Genomic DNA, 23,020 nt, shown 5'->3' with positions numbered 1-23,020 from the left:
GACAGCGAATTGATTCATACTGTCTGTCTCCACATACATGCACTTGATCTGCAAGAGGGTTAAAGTGTCAAGAAGTGGCCGCCTGGAACTGTCAATGTGGAGTAAACATTTTGGGCTAGACTATATTGTTTGTACATACTGTATAGTCGTTCAAATTGAGTTGGTGACGTCATTGAAAAGTCATTAGAATGCACTGCAGTCGATCCAACGTATTGGGAAACTCCTTAGAATGTATATAATGGAGCTTAAATGGTAAAAACATAGCATCCTCCCCCCAATCCCCCAATAATGCCACTGGCTGTTGACTTATTGTTGGACAACTTTGTAGTACGTTTGAAAGACATAGCCCAGTTGAAAAATGTTTACTCTCAATCGGCAGTTCCATCTGTCCATAGACCTTTGCACTTTGGACAGTGGTCACTTCACTAGCAAATTGCAATTGTTATTGTATTGTTGCAATTATTATAGATTTTATAAGTGACTGCAGTTATAACGCTTGGTGCATCTCGGGTAAAAGATGTGTATTTGACGTTTGTTTTGAAGGCTTATCCCTTGTTATGTGCGCACTGCGCACAGGCATGGTGTGAAGATATTCATTCATTCATTCATCTTCCGAGCCGCTTGATCCTCACTAGGGTCGCGGGGGGTGCTGGAGCCTATACCAGCTGTCTTCGGGCATTAGGCGGGGGACACCCTGAATCGGTTGCCAGCCAATCGCAGGGCACACAGAAACGAACAAACATTCGCACTCACACTCACACCTAGGGACAATTTAGAGTGTTCAATCAGCCTGCCACGCATGTTTTTGGAATGTGGGAGGAAACCGGAGCACCCGGAGAAAACCCACGCAGGCCCGGGGAGAACATGCAAACTCCACACAGGGAGGCCAGAGCTGGAATGGAACCCGGTACCTCTGCACTGTGAAGCCGACGTGCTAACCACTGGACTACCGGGCCGCCCGGTGTGAAGATATTCTAAATTTAATGATGACGTGGACAAATTCAAATTTGCATCAAAAGTGTACATGCGCATTTCGTGACTGAGAAGAGAAGAAGTAACATGGACTGCGAGAGTTCCCTTTTCAAGAGGAGGAAAATGAAAATAAGAACGAAACAAAAATTCCCACATCCAAATCTGAATTCAGTGTGGTGATGGCCCACATTGCATGCTTATTCAGTTAGGTAACACTTAGCTATGGCAAGGCACCTGCACGATGCTGAAATGTCCACACACGGACACCCACTAAAGCGTGAAAAACGTGCAATACAATGTCAGCTACAACCGCGGGGGTAGTTGTGTGTGTTGTGCAACCACGTTGCAAGCCAGGTCGAATAAGCCAAAAAGTTCATCTGTTATCCTGCTGCTTGAAGTCCAAATGTTAATTTGATCGATAAGCAACAAATGAGTAATGGACTGATTAGGTGTTTTATAAATAAATAAATAAATAAATACATACATAAATAAAATGGAACATCGTCTAGCAAAAGCCAAACTAGGCAACGTAAACCTGTCACAGCAAATGGTTTGCTTACTTCACTGTGTAAACTTACAGGTTGTCACTCCCCCATGTCACTTTGAGTGTGGGTTCAAGAATTACAACATGAGTCTATTGCATCATTAAGAGAAAACATTTGAGAAAACAAATGAAATGTTTTAAGTGTCCATGAATCCATTTTCTTATCCGCTTATCCTCACGAGAGTGACGGGTGTGCTGTAGCCTCTCCCAGCTGTCTTCGGGCAGCAGGCAGGGTTGGATTCTGAACTGGTGGCCAGCCAATCGCAAGGCTCACCTCGGGACAATTTAGACCGTTCAATTAACCTACGGTGCATGTTTTTGGAATGTTGGATGCCCGTATGTCATAAGGTTACAGTCAGGTTTATTTTGAAGTTAACATTCTCATTGCATTGGTGGAAAAAAGTACCCGACCCAGAAAATAAAATGCCCTGAATTTTTGGAACAGAGGTACCTGAATTATTCCAGGACTTGTTTCAGCCCTACATACAGCTGTAAACAGCCCATAATCATACCTGTCAACTTTTCGGAGCGCCAACCTGTATAAAGTACCAAAAAATCCTTATAAAGAGCAAAAATTCCTTATACCATACCAAAGCATTTTATATGTCAAAATAACGGCAGAAAACCCCCCCACAAAATTTTCAATTTTATTTATTGTAGATCTCCATAATACAATGTCTGGTTAATGTCTAATCATCATTCTACTTAGTGGCATTACTGTGTTCAGAGTTGTATTCATGCGTTAATTTTTTCACCAACTCCAAATCATTTAGAGTTGGTGAAAAAAAAACGTGGACATTTTCAGAATCCGTATGATTTGTGCGATACGGCCATGTATGTAAGATTCACCACAAAATCCATATGAACTATGGCTAAACCATATGAGTTGACAGGTATGCATAATGCTAACATTATTATGCTGCTGTATTTTAATCAACAGTTGTTATAGACTCAGAGGTTTGTAGTGGATGTGCAAGGTTTCGCCTATGGCGTGTAGCGAAGTTTATTTGTGCTGAAGAATGTAACCACAGTGAAACAATCATTAAATACCATGTTACTGACTTGATTTACATGACAGTGAGGTGGAATAAAGCAGCAGTATTCCTGCATTGAACTGACACTGTGAGCAAAGAAAGCACAACGGCTTCAGGGGCGAATGTTTGCTGCCTGCTGCTTACCACATCCCCTCTATCAAATTTTCTCGAAACCTGGGAAGTAAGATTGAGTGTTTCGTCAATAATATTGTACTTTAACAGTTGTACTGAACTAACATTTTCACCTCACCAGACCTGTCTGTCTTTGCAAAAGGTTTGGACACCCCCAGTGTATGTGTGGCTTTGAATGAGCCTGGTGCAATAAACCATTTTGTATTTTTTGCAAGGTGAGTGTAATTGGTACTCACGGAGTCTTCATTTGATTAAAGACACCTTATTAATGAACTTTTACAGCAACATGTATTTTATCTTGTATTTATGATTACCTCCTGCCCCCTCCAGGGGTGGAGCCCCGGTGCACCATTGCCATTTTACATTTGTATTTACATACACATGACATGACACAACCTCCATCACCCCATCCCCCAGATACACACTTTGATGCCTGGCAAACAGCAAAAAATAAGACAAGGTCTGCTGTTTTGAAAGCTGTGCTCATCAACTGTTACACTGTGTTCCTGCTTGGAGTTCATCTACAAATATTCCAATACTATTCATGCCATGGGCAAGGGTTAACCTCATGGAACCTAGAATGTCAGATGGAAATCTGTAGATCCCTTCCAACCATATCATAACATTTTCATTGAAATCAAATGGAAAACATGTTGTGTTTCGAGGAAACATTTTGAATCCCGAAGGTGGTTGCACAGCTCAATCTTTTTCTGTTTTAAGATGGGGAAGGTGAGCATACTGCAGAGAGGAGGTGGGTATCACTGTCAAGAATAAATCCCGCCCATTCCGGCAAAGTTTAATGAACTAACCCCAAACTGAAGGCGAGTCATCTAAGCACTAGTTAATTCAAATCTGCTTCACACGCACACGCGCGCACACAGACACACAAACGCACAAATACATGCACGCACCTACCTCTCAATGCACATACACACTTTGCTGGCCGTGTATCATTTCTTTGGTCACCAATTTAGTCAGAATGATTTTCCAAGTTTTCCAAAACCTACATGATAATTATCAGTCAAAAAGAATAATTGAAGGGAAGCACTGAAAGTGGATCAATTTGAAAGGTCTGATCTCAATTCTATTCTTTCCTGTGTTGGCAATAAGAGAAGAAAATGTGCATTTGAGGTCACCTTTGTTTTGAAATATTGCATTGGGTGACATTACTCAGGAGGACGTCCATACAAGGTATATTCTGTTGTGCAAAATCCCTCCATCCATTTTCCGATCCACTTATCTTCACAAGGGGGTGCGGGGGGTGCTGGAGCCTATCTCAGCTGTCTTGAGGCAGAGGCAGGGGACACCTTGAACCAGTTTCCAACTGATCGCAGGGCACACACAGACGAACAACCATCCAAGCTCACACTCACACTAAGGGACAATGTGGAGTGTTCAATCAGCCTGCCATGCATGTTTTTGGAATGTGGGAGGAAACTGGAGTACCCGGAGAAAACACACGCAGGCCCGGGGAGAACATGCAAACTCCACACAGGGAGGCCGGAGCTGGAATTGAACCCAGTATCTCTGCACTGTGAGGTCGATGCGCTAATCACTGGACCACCGGGCTGCCCTGTGCAAAAGAATGATGCTCTAAAATATTTTATGAAATACCCAAATGTTTGTATGTTTCGCATTCTCTTATTGAAAAACAATGAACTACAGTTACGGAAGGTGAAGAGAGACAAATGAAACGCCGAATCATAAGGCCGTGGCCGTGGCACAGTCATTGTCTTGCGGTTGTAAATATTGTTCATATCCTGCCTAATTTCCACCATATTCAATGGACCTGCCATGTTCCAAAAGGATGGAAGGCAGGAGGCCCTCTCTTTGAGTAGTAGTTTGTATTTCATGCTATTGCATCAACAAATGACACACCTACTGAATATATAGCTTGAATATGTGTGTCACCGTGTACTTTAAAGTGGAAAAACTTAGTTTGCCACACACTGGCAGTTGTAGGCTTAGCACAATATATATATATATATATATTATATATAGGCATCGGTTTGGCATACGGGAGACGGTGGTTCGAATCCCGCTTGGGGCAAAAATGAGCACATAACACCATCCAGTGTGGGTCCTTGGGCAAGATCCTTCACGCTAATGCCTACCTCATACAATGATGAGAGACAATAAAACGAATGACATGCCGGCTCAGACGTCGCCCGGCCAAACAAGGTCTGCGTCAGGTGCTGGGGAACCAGAGCACCTTGATGAAAAATGGGCTACTGGAACAAAGCGGAGATGGGCGAGATGCGATAACATGGCTCTGTTGGAATGCTACTACTCAAGCAACCCTAGTCAGAGGGGTTACATGCAGAGAATGTGGGCTAAATGGTTACTTCGAAACCCACAGTCACGGTTGACCACGAAACAACTAGTAGCTCAGTGTTCCAACATCCACAAACGGCACAACTTGAGATTGATGAGGTACAACGCAGGTTCCATGGTGAAGGGCCCCAGGCTGTCAGATCAGAGGAGGAGGTCATACAAGAGATTGGGAGGCAAGCCCCAATGAATGCAGATGATGAGATTGGGTGGCCAGCCCCAATGAATGAAATGCTGAGCGAGGCAGCAACTGACCTGAAAGCGAAGATCATGGCGAGAATGAAAGCTGGGCAACCTAGAAACCGATTACAACGACTATGTGAAGTACCATCTGAAAGTCTCATAGAAAGTGTGAATGAAGCACTGAGGGCGATCCCTACCGTAACGATCACAGAAACCAATGAGCTGATATACGCTTCAGCATCAGTGATCCTCGAGACTCTGGGCTATAAGAGCAACCATGAGATACGTTACCCACCATGGAAAAGACGGTTGGAGGCTAAGATCAAGGCGGCCCGGAAAGATGTGAGTCAATTGACGGAGGCCCAGAGAGGTGTGATGAAAAGGCCGATACCCGAGAAGTACATCCAGATGACCATACCTGAAGCACTCGAAACTGCCAAACAAAGGCTCCAAGCCTTGTCCAGTCGCCTAAAGTGGTACACGAAAGAGAATGAGGCCAGACGAATAAACAGGCTGTTCGCAACACAACCTGCGAAAGTGTACGCTCAGTGGCAGGGTCCTAACAACAGAGCTGACCCACCAAGACTGGAAACTGAAAGGTACTGGAAAGGCATATGGGAGAAGGAGGTTGCACATAACAGCAGTGCACAATGGCTGGTGACCCTGTGAGAGGAGCACAGCAACCTCCCTGAACAGAACCCAGTTACCATAACAGTGGCAGACATACAGGAACGAGTCTCAGATATGAAGAACTGGACAGCACCAGGCCCGGACATGGTCCACACCTACTGGCTAAAGAAACTCACAGCACTCCATGAGCGCCTAGCAGTACAAATGAACCAGCTGCTGAGGGATGGGACTCACCCAGAATGGCTAACCGAAGGGCGAACGATCCTGATCATGAAGGATCCCTCGAAGGGTGCAGCCCCATCCAACTATCGGCCAATAACCTGTCTCTCCACAACATGGAAGCTCATGTCGGGAATCATTGCGGCTAAGATAAGTGGACACATGGATCAATACATGAGCGAAGCACAGAAGGGCATTGGTAGAGATACCAGAGGAGCCAAACATCAGCTCCTGGTTGACAGAACAGTCGCACAAGACTGCAGGTCCCGACGTACCAACCTGTGCACAGCCTGGATTGATTACAAGAAAGCCTATGACTCGATGCCACATACATGGATCACTGAATGCTTGGAGTTGTATAAGGTGAACAGGACCCTAAGAGCCTTCGTTGCGAACTCGATGAGAATGTGGAAAACCACACTTGAAGCCAATGGCAAGCCACTTACCCTAGTGTCCATCAAATGTGGCATATACCAAGGTGATGCACTCTCCCCACTGCTGTTCTGCATAGGACTGAACCCCCTAAGCCAAGTAATCACCAAGACAGGCTATGGATACCGCCTCAGAAATGGAGCTACAATCAGTCACCTCCTCTACATGGATGACATAAAGCTGTATGCTAAGAGCGAAAGGGACATAGATTCACTGATCCACACAACCAGGATCTACAGCAGCGACATCGGGATGTCATTCGGGCTTGAGAAATGTAGACGGATGGTGACTAAGAGAGGAAAGGTAGTCCGCACTGATGGGGTCCCACTCCCTGAAGGAACAATAGCAGACATTGAGGACAGCTACATGTACCTTGGTATACCACAAGCCAATGGCAACCTCGAACTGGCAACAAGGAAAGCGGCTACGGCCAAATACCTCCAGCGAGTGAGGCAAGTCCTAAGAAGCCAGCTCAATGGCAAGAATAAGACCCGGGCAATAAACAGCTATGCCCTGCCAGTGATCAGATAACCTGCAGGAATAATAAGGTGGCCAAAGGAAGAGATTCAGACCACGGACGTTAAGACCCGAAAGCTCCTAACCATGCATGGAGGGTTCCATCCCAAATCCAGCACCCTGAGACTGTACGCAAGCCGAAAGGAAGGAGGCCGGGGACTAGTGAGTGTGAGAGCCACTGTCCAGGATGAAACATCCAAGCTCCATGAATACATCAAGGAGAAGGCTCCAACGGATGACGTACTCAGAGAATGTCTCAGACAATGGGGAACAGAAGATGAGGCGCTGGAAGAGGAACCATCATGGGAGGACAAGCCCCTACACGGGATGTACCACCGGACCATAACTGAAGTGGCTGATCTCAAGAAGTCCTATCAGTGGCTAGAGAGGGCTGGCCTGAAGGACAGCACAGAGGCACTCATCCTGGCTGCTCAGGAACAGGCCTTGAGCACCAGAGCCATCGAGGCCCAGATATACCACACCAGACAAGACCCAAGGTGTAGGTTGTGCAAAGAGGCTCCTGAGACGATCCAACACATAACTGCAGGGTGTAAGATGCTGGCAGGGAAAGCCTACATGGAAGGCCATAACCAGGTGGCTGGCATAGTCTACCGAAACATCTGTGCGGAGTATGGACTGGAAACCCCAAGGTCAAAATGGGAAACACCTCCGAAGGTGGTGGAGAATGACAGAGCGAAGATCCTGTGGGACTTCCAGATCCAGACTGACAAGATGGTAATGGCGAACCAACCAGATATCGTCATCATAGATAAAGGGCAGAGGAAAGCCGTTGTAGTGGATGTAGCGGTCCCTAGTGATGGAAACATCAGGAAGAAGGAACATGAGAAACTCGAGAAATACCAAGGGCTCAGAGAGGAGCTGGAGAGAGCCTGGAAGGTAAAGGTGACAGTCGTGCCTGTGGTGGTCGGAGCACTCGGGGCAGTGACCCCCAAACTAGATGAGTGGTTGCAACAGATCCCGGGAACAACATCGGACATCTCAGTCCAGAAATGTGCAGTGCTGGGAACAGCAAGGATTCTGCGCAGAACCCTCAAGCTTCCTGGCCTCTGGTAGAGGACCCGAGCTGAATGAGGCACGGACACCACCCGAGGGGTGAGATGAGGATTTTTATATATATATATATATATATATATATATATATATATATATATATATATATATATATATATATATATATATATTTTTTTTTTTAATGAATAATAGTAGTTTCGTTTTTTAGTCTTGGTTCCAATTATTTAAGGTCCACGTATTTGTAAAATATAATTTAGACTGATAACATGTTGAACTTCTTGCAACCCCACAAGAGAGCTCTTTCAACTGCTTTTCCTCAAAAATCAATCAAAAAGTGGCCAACACATTGGAATTTGCAATATTTTTTTTCAGTAAAACAAAAAATGCCCAACCTGAATGTTGCCTTTTATGCTATCCAGCTCCTTAGATGTCTTGGAGAGTTGGTGCAAGATGTTGCTTCTTTCAGTGAAGACTTCTTTCAGCTTCTTTTCCAGCCCATCATAGCCGTGTCTTTTAAGAGAAAAAAAGAAATGTTACTTTTAATGCGTTCTACTGACGGAGATTCAACCTTTATTATCACCTAAGCCAGAAGACCAAGCAGCAATATCAGAGACAAAATATAAAGCAAAGATAAAAAGAAAAAAAAAAGATCTACTCAGCACAGTCTCTGTGGAAAAGAGACCAAATGAAAACAAATGGAAAAAGAAACCACTGCACCGCCTTTTGCTTTCAATCAATCCTTTTAGTGTCCTCTGTTTGAAAGAGATATGTCTTGACCAGAGGCATGCCCCAACTGTTCCATTTTAATATTGGACGGGCTCCATTCAGCTATTAGGAGAGAGGGTGAGGGGGCTTGAGGGTGGGGAATATCCTTTGAGTGGTGGGTGTAATGCCACATCCTGTTTGTCTCTTTAAAAGTGAGCTTCGACTGAACAATACCGCAGAAGGTTGTTTTTTTCTCTCTTTTTTTTGTCATTTATCACATGGAACCTTCAGAGAAAAGACAAATGCTACTTCAAAACACATTTGCATGACTCAGAGCTATGTCCAAAAAAAATAAATTGTCCATTGTCTCCCATCCAAGTACTAACGGCCCGGCCCGGTAGTCCAGTGGTTAGCACGTCGGCTTCACAGTGCAGAGGTACAGGGTTCGATTCCAGCTCCGGCCTCCCTGTGTGGAGTTTGCATGTTCTCCCCGGGCCTGTGTGGGTTTTCTCCGGGTGCTCCGGTTTCCTCCCACATTCCAAAAACATGCATGGCAGGCTGATTGAACACTCTAAATTGTCCCTAGGTGTGAGTGTGAGTGCAAATGGTTGTTCGTTTCTGTGTGCCCTGCGATTGGCTGGCAACCGATTCAGGGTGTCCCCCGCCTACTGCCCGAAGACAGCTGGGATAGGCTCCAGCACCCCCCGCGACCCCAATGAGGATCAAGCGGCTCGGAAGATGAATGAATGAATGTCCATTGTCGTCACGGCCACCCACTGAGATGCCAGAGGTACTAATTGACAGTTTGGACACATGCTGTACAATTTAACATCCCTTTACAGACTATGTAAGGGAAAGAAGAGCTATGATCTTTTAACCCAGAATATTTTCAATATTTTAAGGCTCATTTCACGGGCATGCTTCAAGAAAAAAAATGTTAAGAGTGCACCTCTCACTGACTGTCACTAAACCAGATTTTCTTTCGATCCGATGTCCTTGTTTCCTAACTAAAAGACAGCCACCAGCTCATTTGGAAAGTATCTCAAATCAAATGTATCCGCATGCAGTTAACCTGTTAAAAAAATGTGGAGACTTAAATTTCCCTTCCAGACCATAAATGCGATTACTACGGTGTCCCGGGTGTTTTCGGTATCCTGTAAACCTTCACAAAAACAACCGGGCAGATGGCAAAGTTATTGATCCGGACGGAAGAAGATGAATTTGAGATATTGCGGTTGATCAGTAAAATTATCACATTCTTAGATTCTCTCTTGCAGCTTGTTACACCGGTTACAAAAATTACATCAAGTTGACTTGTAAATAGTCGACTCTAATACTTTATTATTATTACCATCCTGCTTGTCTCTCGACAACTGCTCCTGCCCTCACCCCACCCTTTCCCTTGCTCGCCACTTAGTCTTTGTGCTGTCTTTGTCTAACTTTTTTTCCTAGACTCCTACTGTATATTTCATCCGAAGAACTAACCATTGAATTAGTTGGCTGGTCTCTCGATGTAATCGACAAAATTTTTTCGACGAAAAGAGCAGGCAGTGGGGAGCCTGCTAGCCCTCCGGGGACACTTGCTGCTGGAAACGCCCTGGATCCATGGAGAAAGTGGAGATCGGTGTGCCTGGCAGTACTGTCCGTGGAGGATGTGGAAGACATCTACATTATTGGTCTTTTGATAACAGGTAGGCTGCTGTTTGGTATTGGCAGCTATCTGTGCTATCGCAAAATTCAACCGTCGGGAGCGGCTCTATTGGAAATGAAGAAGCTGCCGGTCATTCTGGATGGCTTGGCGCGAATGTCCAACACTCAGACTCAAGCGGTGACTGAGCTTAACCGCAATACCGTTGCGGTTTTGGAGCGACTCCGCGCGATCGACAACAACATGGAGAAGTTGGAATCCGCGCTGCGGAAAGAGTTTTCGGATTCGGGCTGATCGGCGCCAGTGAAGAGATACAGACCACGGACTCAAGGCTGTCTGAAATTGTTGGCGGCCGTCCCTCCAAAACAAACAACGCTATCTGGCCTTTCCCCTGGATGGAAGTACGCATGGAATCTAGGGCCCCCACCATCACCCCCCTCCTTCTCGGCCATGGACTGATAAGCCGCGACTGTCTACATGATGAGCAGACCTCGACGAAGCAGCTATGACCTGTACACGCATACACATACACAACTGGACAACCACACGCGCATACACATCCTTGTTATCACCGTCTTCATCGCTCCGATTCTTTTTCTCCCGTGACGTAGTTCGACCTGCGGAGCGCACGTGTGAATCCGTGCAGCTGGTCAGACCGGTCACCCCCCGGTCAACCCCTGGTCACCCCCCCACCCCCAGCTATGTTAAGCTGTGATGGACAGTCGCTCCCACCCTCTTCAGCCCGCCGTGACAGCACTAGGTAGCTCCTTCAGCAAGAGACTGTTACACCCGCGCTGTAAGAAGGAGAGATACCGACGCTCGTTCCTATCGACTGCTGTCAGGCTGCTGAATAAAAATAACAACAATAATAATAATAATAATAATTAAATGATGTGAATGTGTAAATAGCACTGCGATTTATCCATTTTGTATTTATCTTGCACTTAATTGAACGGTGTTTGTTTGTTTTTTCTTCTTTCTACCCACATTCTTGCTGCTGGAGGCTGTAAATTTCCCCAGTGTGGGACAAATAAAGGATATCTTAATCTTCATCTTAATCTTATGTCTTGTGACTTTTAACTGTCATATGCTTATTTATGTGTTCGGGTCTTTTTTTATCCTGGACTTAAATTATCCTCAGAAGAGGATAGTTCGAGCATGGTTTTTTTTTCCCTCTCCCTACCCAGCGTTTTCCTTTCTGAATTCTGATTGTAATTTCCCCATTGCGAGACAAATAAAGGATATCTTATTTCCTCTTCTTCCGTCACCCCTTGCTTGACTTTGGATCAATAGTCAAACTTTCCCCTCAGAGCACATCTAAGGACAGATACAGTCACATTCATCACACAGTCAACCATGGAGCCTGCATAGAAGAAATTATTCTTATAAATAATCCAGTGGTTAGCGTGTCGACCTCACAGTGCAGAGGTTATGGGTTCGATCTCAGCTCCGGCCTTACTGCGTGGAGTTTCCGATTTCCTCCCACATTACAAAAACATCCATGGCAGGTTAATGGACCACTCTAAATCAGGGGTCCTCAATCCCTGGGCCACGGACCGCGACCAGTCCGTGGGTCATTTGGTACCGGGCTGCACAGTAAGAATAAATAACTGACATTACATCAATTTTATTCATTTCGGAATCTGAAAGATGTTTTATCTCAGAAATTGACCAGATTCTCCATTACATCCGTCTACAGTATGTCACTCTTGACTCAGGTAAAGGCACACTTCTCGGTCACGCGATAGGTTACCGCTGAAATGAAACCAGGGAGCTAGCAAAATGAGTTTAAAAAAAAAAAAACAAACATCTTTGGAAAGTTGATTTGGGAAGGGGAATAGGCCCAGCCAGGAGAAAGAAGAGATGCCAACGACTTCCAAGAAAACAAAGGCGACATTTAACGGACAATATCCGGAGTCCTACTTAAAATATGGATTTATCTCAACGGGAGATTCCCACGCATTAAGCCCACTCTGCATAATATGCGGCGAGGGTGAGACATATTTTTCATTTCATTATGATGTTTCAAAAATACCATCGTTTTCATGCAGGTCATATTGTATTATTTTGTTGTTATTTATATGTCACACTTTCAGGCTGGTCCCTGAAAATATTGCCTGACATTAAATCGGTCAGTGGGGCAAAAAAGGTTGGGGACTGCTGCTCTGAATTGTCCGAAGGTGCGAATGTGGCCGTCAATGGTTGTTGGTATCTGTGTGCCCTGCTAGTGGCTGGCAACCAGTTCAGACGGTGTCCCCCTGCTTCTGCTCGAAGATGGCTGGGATAGGCTCCAGCACATCCCGCGACCCTTGTGAGGTTTAAGCGGAACGGAAAATGAATTAATGTTATTTATTAATTTATTGTTATTGTTGTTATTATTATTTGGGACAGTCAATCACCCTTTTCACGGTCTAAACAAACATAAAAACTCACCAAACCTTGCACACATATCTGGCCTAATTATTACAAAATGGCTCTGTAGTGGCTCCGACAGTGGATAAAAAAAATCAAATCCTAGGCTGGTGAAAAATGAGAGGCATGGGTAGCACCCCAAGATGTACAAAAAAGTCCATTGCAGCTATATATTAAAATAAACAGGAAGTGAACTATTTTGAGTGTCCAATTTTGGGCCATTTACAAGGGTCATTCTTTTGGGCCCTTGTCATAGAAGCTTGCTCCAAATGACTTAAAACTTGGTCTGTACCAAGTGTGTGTCAAGACATGAGACAATAGCAGGTACAATAATCTTGAGTTTTCGACAATATGACAGAGGCTGCATTAAACGGTGCGTTTCATATTTCCTTTGCCACAAAGGAGAAAATGCTGAGTAACTCCCCAGTTTCTTGTACAAAAAAAAATCCCAAACTTCTTGTGTGTATTAACAGTTGCAGCCGGAAACCATCTGTATGACAATATTTTGTTATTCATCTATGCCATTTAGTAGCAAGAAGAAATGTCTTTTTTTTTTTACATTTTAACTCTTTTGGTATCCTGCACACTCTCCTCACGTTACAGAGTCCCACCACCAGATAAAAACAACACATAAATTGCAAGCAGAAAGCAGCTAGAACAAGTATAGTCAACCCCCACACATGGCTTGTCACTCAGTAGCATCAACGGGAAATGTATTGCAGGTTCACATAATGAGAGAAAAGACCATGAAGGATTGCTCCCGTCTGCCATAATTCACAACCCTTTCATTTAATGGCTGTTGGCATAAGAGCTTCTGAAAAGATCTTTAAATGGTTACATTTAATTCCTTGGCTCCAGACGGACTCCAAAACCGTCAATCCCGTTTGTAAAACAGTGTCGACAAAGACAATGGAAACAAGGCAATGTATCAGCAGACAAGCAACTGCCCTTAAAGGTACAGAAAGAAAAAAATCTTTCATTTCAGACATCTGCAGTTTCTAAGACGACCCAAGGTGACCTCATGAAACTCATCACACTCGAGGCTGAGGAGGAGGCTCCATTTATTGGATCCTATTATTGAGGACAAATATTTCTGAACCTTCCTAGTCAGAACAACTGACTTGTTAGGATTGACCGTGGAATATGAAATTTACAGAATAAAAGCAATGCGCAGAATAGCACCATCACCATTCAAGCAATGTCACTCAGTCTCAGAAAGAGAACTTGCAGGGGCCCCAAGTCACTTGTTGACACGGGCGAGCCAGTAAATATGATTAAAGTGCTAACACTTTAAGAAATACATCCAGCTTTATTGGACAGCAAGAACACAAATTTACAAAAGCTGCAATGCTCTCCCATATTTCTTTTATTGTCGCATATGCTGAACCATATTTCTGCCACATCGCTGCCAATTTACATTTGCAAGCCCTGGAGCATCTAATGAATTCTCCAAGTTGCATGATTAATGTGCAAGGGCACTCCAAAATACTGCTATGGAAACCCATAATGGAAATTGCATGATCAAATTATGGAATTTTAAAAAGGATGCCGTTGCCATAATGCAATTGTTGACAAAGATACATAAAGTGGACTGATCGCTAGAGTAAAGCAACGCCTGTGATGCTTGACTCACAAGCTGTACGCTGTAAAACGATGGAAACTGTTTGGTTGCAATAGATGAAACAACCAAATCGCCTGCTCCGCCCTGGGTTTTTTTGGTGTTTTTTTTTTTTTTTTTTTTAAATCAGAAGGTCATTGCAGAAATATTTACTTATACGTGCCCCCAAAATTGACAAGGCATCCATTCAGCTGCATAACAATGTGCTGCATAAAGCTATCAACATTACTCTGTTGAAGATTTGAGTGCAGTCAAAATGGGGAGGGGGGTGTGGGGGGCGAGAAACGCAAATCATTATTTGACAGGAGTGGAATATCCCTGAGTATGCTAAGAGTGTAGAGATAAGCGTTCCATTCATTTATGATGTTGTCACAGTCTTCTGATTGTAAAATTGTTTTGAAAACATGATATATTACTCTCAACACTGAGAGATTGTTGTACCGTGTTCTAGACCACTGTTAGAAAAATATTTATTTGCCCTTATAAAATGTATGTCTTCTATCCTCTTCATCATAACATCATATGGACTCTGTTGTAGTGCGAATACAGAAAAGTTCAGCTCACACATATCTCTTTTCCTCTAATATTGTAGCATCACTATAGTAGCGTCAAGGCACAAGCTAACCACCCGTTCCCGTTTTGCACTTCTTAGCAGCCGCTAGCTTGGTTGGATTGGAATCGGCTTTTCCTGTCACATTTTTCCCAACCATACATTTAATTTTGAACCTTTCTCATTTTCTGTATGTTGCTTTGTTTCCAATCTTCTCACATTCTATACAGCACTATGGAAACAAGATAAAGCAGTATCACTATATGTACGATTTCTCCTTACGTATGTTCTTGGGAGTAGGCTTCCACAAAGAAATCACTGAGGCTGATAGGGGACTTGTTTACTTTTTCTCAAGTAGCCACAGTTGTTTTAAAACATGCAAAGGAATGAACAAACAGTGAAGGATAAATTATAGAGTTTGCCTGAAAACATTTCCTGGTGAGGCTGCAAATCGTATAAACTAGTCATGGCAGTCAAGCCTAAGTGCAATCAATCACTCATTTCTTGCCTCACTCCATCACTTCATTCTCTCAATGTGAACCAAACACCCCAAAATAAATATTGAAATAAATCAAGCAATGTGTTTTTGGTAGATAAGCTCTCCTTCTTTCCTTCTTGCCACTACATTAACAAATGCAAGTTTCAATAGTGGGTGGAAGAACCATACACAACCACAACAGTCCAGCATCTCTTGCCGGGCACAAACTGCTGCAGGATGGCACGCCTTCCTTCAACGAGGAGTCAATGGAATGTGACGCGTTGAGCGCCACTTAGTTTTTAGTAGCTTTGTGTGGTTCAATGAAACATGAGCGAACAAAGCAACATTTAGTGTGGACCAAACCAGTGAGACGATACCTGATGCAAAAGTTTTAGTCACTTTAGCAAGCTGATGTGAATGCCACTTTGATCTGCTGCAGCTTGGATTATTTTTCACCCTCACCCATGTTATTGATATTCTCCCAACATTCTCGAAAGCAATTATGGTAATGTAACGGTCGGTGCAACCTAATCAAATTTGAATACTGACTTTTGGTTTTGGTTTAGCACGTTTGTAGTTAGCACCTGCATGTCTCTTCACCACTTGAGCGAGAATCATGTGCTTGAATTATTGCTTAAAGGTGCACTCGCCTATTTGCTAGTCTGTGTAGCCTACGCTCGATATTTTCAATTTTGTGTTTATTTTTGCTGCTTTATTTGCCTTTTGTGCACTAGAACACGAACCGCACCAGGTTGGACATTGTTACAAAGCCATCAACTGATTGGACTTTGAGTCTGAACCTTACATAGTTTATTTTGAATCAGGGTGGAAACTGGAGAACCTGTACTTGGAGCGGCACAGTTCAAAGTGGCGGCACAATGTTGTTCAATACACAGCCTAAAGATTCCAGGGCTAGTTTATTTGCCATTAGCTATTTTCCAGCCAGACAGGGTTTTATGTATTTCCAATTTCAGGCTAGATTTATTATGCCATTAGGAGGGTTACCGATAACCTCATTCAATGTAATGGAGTTCCTAAGTCGCGTCAGGGAATGAATGTACTGTATGGCTAGTACCATACATAATACACATATGGTGTCACAGCTTCTTTTGTTCTTGCTTGCTCCTGTGATGAACCCAGTGAAAACTATACTGTATAGCAAAAAAATTACTTGTGTGGCCCGAAATATTTAGAAATCTGCTGAGTACTCACCAATTACTGTATGTAAGTATAAGGGTACTGAAGTATATACGTGAGTCGGAGATGTGCTATCATTTATTCATGAGTCAGTTGTAAGTTGACAAGTGCCCTTTTTCTCACTTGACGCCGGAAATGTCTGTGAACTTCCCTTTAGACATATCTGAATATTTTACTTTTCAGATCACACCAGAAATTGCATTCAACTGTTAAATTGTAATAGGAACCTTACATAGTTTATTTTGAATCAGGGTGGAAACTGGAGAACCTGTACTTGGAGCGGCACAGTTCAAAGTGGCGGCACAATGTTGTTCAATACACAGCCTAAAGATTCCAGGGCTAGTTTATTTGCCATTAGCTATTTTCCAGCCAGACAGGGTTTTATGTATTTCCAATTTCAGGCTAGATTTATTATGCCATTAGGAGGGTTACCGATAACCTCATTCAATGTAATGGAGTTCCTAAATAGGAGACCGAATCAAATTCCATCAGTTAACCCAATCCTTTTTTTCGCAATTTTTTTGCGCCAGTAATGGGCAGCATTTTTCACAACCCCGATTTGTTCAGTGGCTATGTCGGCGCTGTTGGACAGTCGGCGTTGGTGCGGCAGGATGGATGGCCGCTGAAGTTGAGGATGAGGAGAGAGGAGCGTTGGCGAAGAGCGCCGATGCGTATTTGGAACCGTGAGTCGCCGCTTGGAATTGAAGTGGATTTCCATGGGACAGGAGAAGTGAACCAATCTCTTTTTTCGTCAATGGATGCTACAGCTTCTTGTTGACTTTGAAACTTAGCTTGTAGCCGACGTGTGCACATTTTGAGCATGACGTCTCTGATCCACTGGTGAAAGGACACTTTGATTCTCTCCTCTTTCATCTCAAACCGCTTCAAACAACAAAGCGTGTGACGGAAAAGTGGTTAGGACTGCACGACTGTCCGTGTTTTATGTTATGTGTTGTGTTTATTATTTTACTTTATGTTAACTGTTTTGTAAAGCGCTTTGTTACAGCTGCCGCTGTTGTGAAAGCGCTATATAAATCAGCATGTATTGTATTGTATTGTATTGTAATCCTGAGAGGTGAAAATTTCAATTTGTTCATCACTTAGGTTATACGATCCTCCAGGAAAAATGCATTCAGTCAATAAAATAAAAATTTATAAATTAAAATGTTCATGCACAACCTGACGCCAATTACATTCCTTGGAGATTTTTTTTTTCATATGTCTAATCCAATGCAAAAAGTCAATGATTTACACTTCAGCCTCAGGTAATAAAGAATAAATTGTTCTTTCAAAATGCTTATTCAACAGCACAGCACATAAAACCACAGGAAACCAAACCTATGCCAGAATCAAAACATGACAGGTGTTAGGGTTTGGATGTTACCCCAATAGCACGACAACAGGCAGGTATCGTGGAAGCCAACACTTGGCGTAGTTTATTTAAGAGTCTTCACAAAGTCACTCAGGGAGAAGCACGGGGAGTCCAAAAGGAAATGTCCACACAAGGAACAAAAGCTGCAGGAGACGTCAACAGAGTCCACTGGGGTGGTGACGGAACAAACTTGCACTGGGGAATGGTCTGCGAGTCAATTCGTACCAGTCCAAACGAGCAGATGGGCAACAGGTGCATAACAGATATATAGATAGATAATATCTATGGGTCCATGATGGGTCCATGAGGCCTCATGAGGCGTGTCGACACACTGACACACTGTGTTGATACTGTGCTGATACTGTGTCACTGACCACTGCCACCTGCTGGACCTTCATGATCCCTGCAGCCAACCCACTTAACAGACTGAACTGACTGAGATATTGTTTTGTATAATGAACATATAAAATATACAATTCGGTAATAAATTGGCAAAAGGTGAAGGTAAGATATTAAAAAAGGAAAAGAAAATAGTCATCATCACAAATATGTGTTCAAAGGAGTAGAAAGTAAAAAAACCCTAGAGTCCTACCCCTTCTTATATATGAATTGATCATTTTTCAAAATAGATAAGATAAATAGAAAAGAAAGTCTACATATCAACAAATGCTTTTACCCTTATGTATGCTGTACTTATACATTTTTACAACTTTAGGTTTGTATATACAGTACATACTCATTGGAGCACAAGTATATGTCGATTTTCTCATATTCATAATGGATGCTACATTTCATTAATATATTAAATAATCTCATCAATGTATTCCTGATGTATTGCTATATTTCATGGGTGTATCGAATTTATTAGCTTAATTCTGATTTGTGTAGTTGTCTTGTACTACTCTCAAATTCATTTTTAATCTCAGCAAGAGAGTTACTCATTTTACTGGTCCGTTTCAGAATCATTCCACAGATTTACACCTATTACAGATACACTCCTTTGCGTGATGTTTGTTCGTGTTTTGGATTTTTCTGTATAGGTTAGTACCCCTTAAATTATGACAACTTTCTCGAATTTTAAAAAGCTTCTGGATGTTTTGGCAAAGGAGGTTATTGTGTGCTTTGTACATTAATTGGGCGATTTTGAAGTCAACCAGGTCATGAGATTTCATTGTTTAATTTGATAAACAGTGGATTTGTGGGTTCCGTCTATTTGGAGCCAGTGATTGTTCTGATTGCTTTGTATTGTAGTTTTAAAACAGTGTTTTACTGGCATTTCCCCATATTTCCACACAATAGGTCAAATATGGAAGTAATAAAAGTGTGTACAAGGATTTCTTATTCAGCACATCCTTAGTTTCGGGAGGATCCCTATGGTTTAGGATATTTTTCTTTTATCTATTATGTAGCTGCCAGCACGGTTTTGCATCTACAACTGTTCCAAGACATTTTCATAAGGTCATTCATCGATTTGATGAAGTGTATACAATATCATTCACATCCATGCATTCATTTTGCAACATTCAATGTGTTCAAATAATGTGAAGATCATTTGAATGAGGATGCTTGTGGGCTTTGATTTCACATTTTTATTGAGAAAAATAAGATGCTCCAATGTTTTAAACTTCAGCCTGTTGCGTCTTTTACAAGCAATTTCTCCTGCTGTGAAGAACACACGCTCACAAGGGACGGATGTGGCTGGCGTACAAAGGAACTCCTTTGCGAGGTGGGAGAGGTTTGGGAAAGAAGTGTGTTGGTCCTTCCAGTACAGCTGCTTCCTGGAACCTTGATTGTCAAACATGGAGTGGAGAGTCAACCAATAATTACTGATTGTCAATTAATCATCAACATAGCAACCGTGAAAAGATGAGAACGTTTGTATACCTGGCGTAATACCGGGTGTATCGCGAACTTCATTCTCATGCTTGGCCCGATAATGCCTCAGCATGGTGGAGGTGCTTCTGTTGGCGAATTGACTTGGCAAATTCGACATTTCACCTGTAATGAAATGTGAATAAGAAGTAACTAAGAGTTACCTTGAAATGTATTCGGATTAGAATGGTACAACACGTCAATAATCTGAGAGGCACTCGGCGAGTGCCCCTCGCCGAGAGGCTCTCGGCGACAGAAGGCGATTTGAATAAATAAATAAATAATACCTTATTCTCCAGGACATCAAAATGGTCCCACACGGCGGATGATTTGCGTCTCTGCTCCATAATCGGCAAGGAAGGCAAGGCACGAACATGAAGTCTGCACTGACACGAGCTTCGACAAGCGAGCGTAAGTGAGGTCTGGCTTGTTTCGGCAGGTGTTCCTTATAAACACTGTGTGGCGGGCTTTTGCTGCGTCGACGCCCCCTGGACTAAGTGGCGCAGCCTGTACTGTGCCAAGCAGCCGATGCAGTCTAAACTGCACCGGTGCAGTTCACGTGTCAATTAGCAGCCTGGACTGTGTCAACGCAGCCGATGTGTCAATTAGCAGCCTGGACTGTGTCAACACAGTCGATGTCTAAATTAGCAGCCTGGACTGTGTCAACGCAGCCGGTGTGTCAATTAGAAGCCTGGACTGTGTCAACGCAGTTCACGTGTCAATCACGTGACGTAATGAGCCAGCACATGCATTGACACGTGGTTTGCTCTGTGAGCCCGGCGCATGTGTCAATGCATCGGTGTCGCTGGACCCATCACTACTTGGCGTAGTTTATTTAAGAGTTTTCACAAAGTCACTCAGGGAGAAGCACGAGGAATCCACAAGGAAATATCCACACAAGGAACAAAAGCTGCAGGAGACGGCAACAGAGTTTACTGGCGTGGTGACGGCACGAACTTGCACTGGGGAATGGTCAATGAGTCAATTTGTACCAGTCCAAACGAGCAGATGGGCAACAGGTGTGTGATGAGCTGACGAGTCTCAGGTGTGAGGTGCAGAGCACCCTGGCTGAGAAGGCTGCCTGGCTGGCCCCTCCCTAACAACAGGGGGATGCGCGCACACATGCAATGATCCAACCAAGACTGACAGAACTCAGGGAACTAAATACAAGCAAAGTGATGAGACAACAAGAAACACCTGGACAAGACACAAAGGGTGCTGGGAGCTGATTGGTTAAACACAAGGGACATGGATGACGAGAACAAGTTGAGACAAAAAGGGCACCAAATGGAACAAAACTAAACTGTGATGTAAGCAAATATTTAAAAGCAAGACGGTTTTAAACAAATATGTGGGGGGGGGGGGGGGGGGGAGTCACTCCAAGTAACTGAACTTCCAACGAACCACCCCTGGCACTCCAGCCATCACCCCACCCCCTGCAGAAAAAGGGCATGTTTGTAGCTGGTGGAAAATAAAATCACTTTTGTGTGTGAAACTCTCACTTTCTACCTCAGAGATATTTGTTATACACCTAATCGAGGTGTCAAAAAAAAAAAAAAAGAAGAGGAAACACAAAACACGACTCAAGAGGTATCATCAATATCCCAGGGACATTAACACCACTGGTACTTTTACTTGATTAGCTGCATCTCACTTGTAGTTTATGTGAGGAGAGCACACATCCACGAATAAGCATTTTTGGAAGCTAATTTGAAGAATTTGTTTGAGCATGTATCAGCTGAAGTTAACCACTGTGATATTAATTTGTTAAAAACAAGAGAACACATTTTAAACACGTTAACGGGGACATATGGTCAGTTGCCTTTTGTAATACTTGAAAACAAATAGTTTGGTCTCCATAGTGCTCGGCCATCCATCAAATGTGAAACTAAACAACCACTAAAATCTTTACGTAGTTGCCTATTTCTGGATATGTTTATGTGTGTACAGCAGGGCTAATTAACATGACATTATTCCTTAGAGTGAGTTCCTCAGCCAATTACATAATCACAGACTTGCCAAGTTCAAGACAGAAAACCCCACTTTGAACCCGCAGCCAAACTATGAACGCAAAGCAAAGATGGAAAAAAGGGCTGAATTGTTACACACAGATTAGAATTAATTGTCAGTGTTACCAGTACAGTATTAGTTTTTGATAATAATAATGTTAGAGTGATGCTTAACTACGGTATCAATGTGTTAGTGAAGGTACGTTTTTGTGCACCAAATCCAGTAGACACTTAAACAGCTTCTTCCCTCTAGCCATTAACTCCTTAAACAGTCACTGACATAGTCACTCTTCTTGCACCACAAAATGGTACTACAAAACTACTGGTATACTCTAAAATGGTTCAATGATTTTGTTGTTTACGATGATACTAGTGCAGCGTGTTATACCGGAGACAAATTCCTTGTGTGTTCTACATACTTGGCCAATAAAGGTGATTCTGATTCTGATTCTGATGATTCTGATTCTGATTCTGATAAGCACCACAATGGACACCGGACATGTACAATTCCGCGGCTTCGTGATGAAATGCTGCCACCAGAATATTAACATGAATGTGCTATTAGAACATTCCAGTGTCACATGTTGCCTTCCCAATGTCCTCACTTTATGACAGAACTGAACTTTCTAGGTCACAAATGATGTGTGGCGCAAGTGTGTAATCATGCGACATAAGAAAAAAGTATTATATTTATGGCCAAGAGGTAATTGTAATTTTGGCATGGGTTGGTGATGGACTATAGCACATTCAGACTAGAGTACAAGTTAATTACATTCACCACCATGGGGAAAGAACTCCATCATAAACCTAGAAAGCTTCTTGGTGAACAAATTCATCAGATAAACTGTGTTCCAGTTATTGTATTGACATCACAAATGTGCCCAATGAAGGACCAACTGTGAAGTGGGTTTGGTTTTCATGTTACAGAAAGGTAACCTCATATGAATGTATCGATTAATATTATGAGACTGAATTTAAATGTACCATTCATACTTATTGACTGGCAACCAGTTCAGGGTGTACCCCACCTACAGCCCGAAAACAGCTGAGATGGGTTCCAACACGCCCACGACCTTTGTGAGCATAAGGGAATTACAAAATGGAGGGGTGGATGACGTCATACTCTTTGAGGTC

At 43.1% G+C, this 23,020-nt stretch overlaps 2 protein-coding genes and 1 long non-coding RNA gene across 4 annotated transcripts in view; 1 reads left to right on the top strand and 2 right to left on the bottom strand.

Moving 5' to 3' along the window:
• Window positions 1-23,020, bottom strand: part of luzp2 (leucine zipper protein 2) — a 148,246-nt gene that overhangs the window by 65,799 nt on the left and 59,427 nt on the right. For both annotated transcript variants that reach the window (XM_052063283.1, XM_052063282.1), the window contains exon 2: window positions 8,418-8,535. In XM_052063283.1, the coding sequence (XP_051919243.1) occupies window positions 8,418-8,535 (118 nt within the window). The remainder of the gene's footprint in view (window positions 1-8,417; window positions 8,536-23,020) is intronic.
• kcnq1.1 (potassium voltage-gated channel, KQT-like subfamily, member 1.1) overlaps window positions 1,537-23,020 on the top strand; it is a 173,572-nt gene continuing 152,088 nt past the window's right edge. Inside the window, exon 1 of the mRNA XM_052063150.1 lies at window positions 1,537-1,540. The gene's annotated coding sequence lies outside the window, so the exon portion shown is untranslated. The remainder of the gene's footprint in view (window positions 1,541-23,020) is intronic.
• On the bottom strand, window positions 19,387-20,248 carry LOC127599434 (uncharacterized). The gene is made up of 3 exons (XR_007962103.1): window positions 20,165-20,248; window positions 19,890-20,003; window positions 19,387-19,790 (listed from the first exon to the last, which is right to left on the bottom strand). It is a non-coding gene; the product is annotated as an uncharacterized LOC127599434 (long non-coding RNA).

Source organism: Hippocampus zosterae, chromosome 4, assembly GCF_025434085.1.
Source record: "Hippocampus zosterae strain Florida chromosome 4, ASM2543408v3, whole genome shotgun sequence".
Lineage (NCBI taxonomy): Eukaryota > Metazoa > Chordata > Actinopteri > Syngnathiformes > Syngnathidae > Hippocampus > Hippocampus zosterae.
The sequence above is the reverse complement of the archived record's forward strand: the minus strand, read 5'-3'. Positions and strand labels throughout refer to the sequence as shown.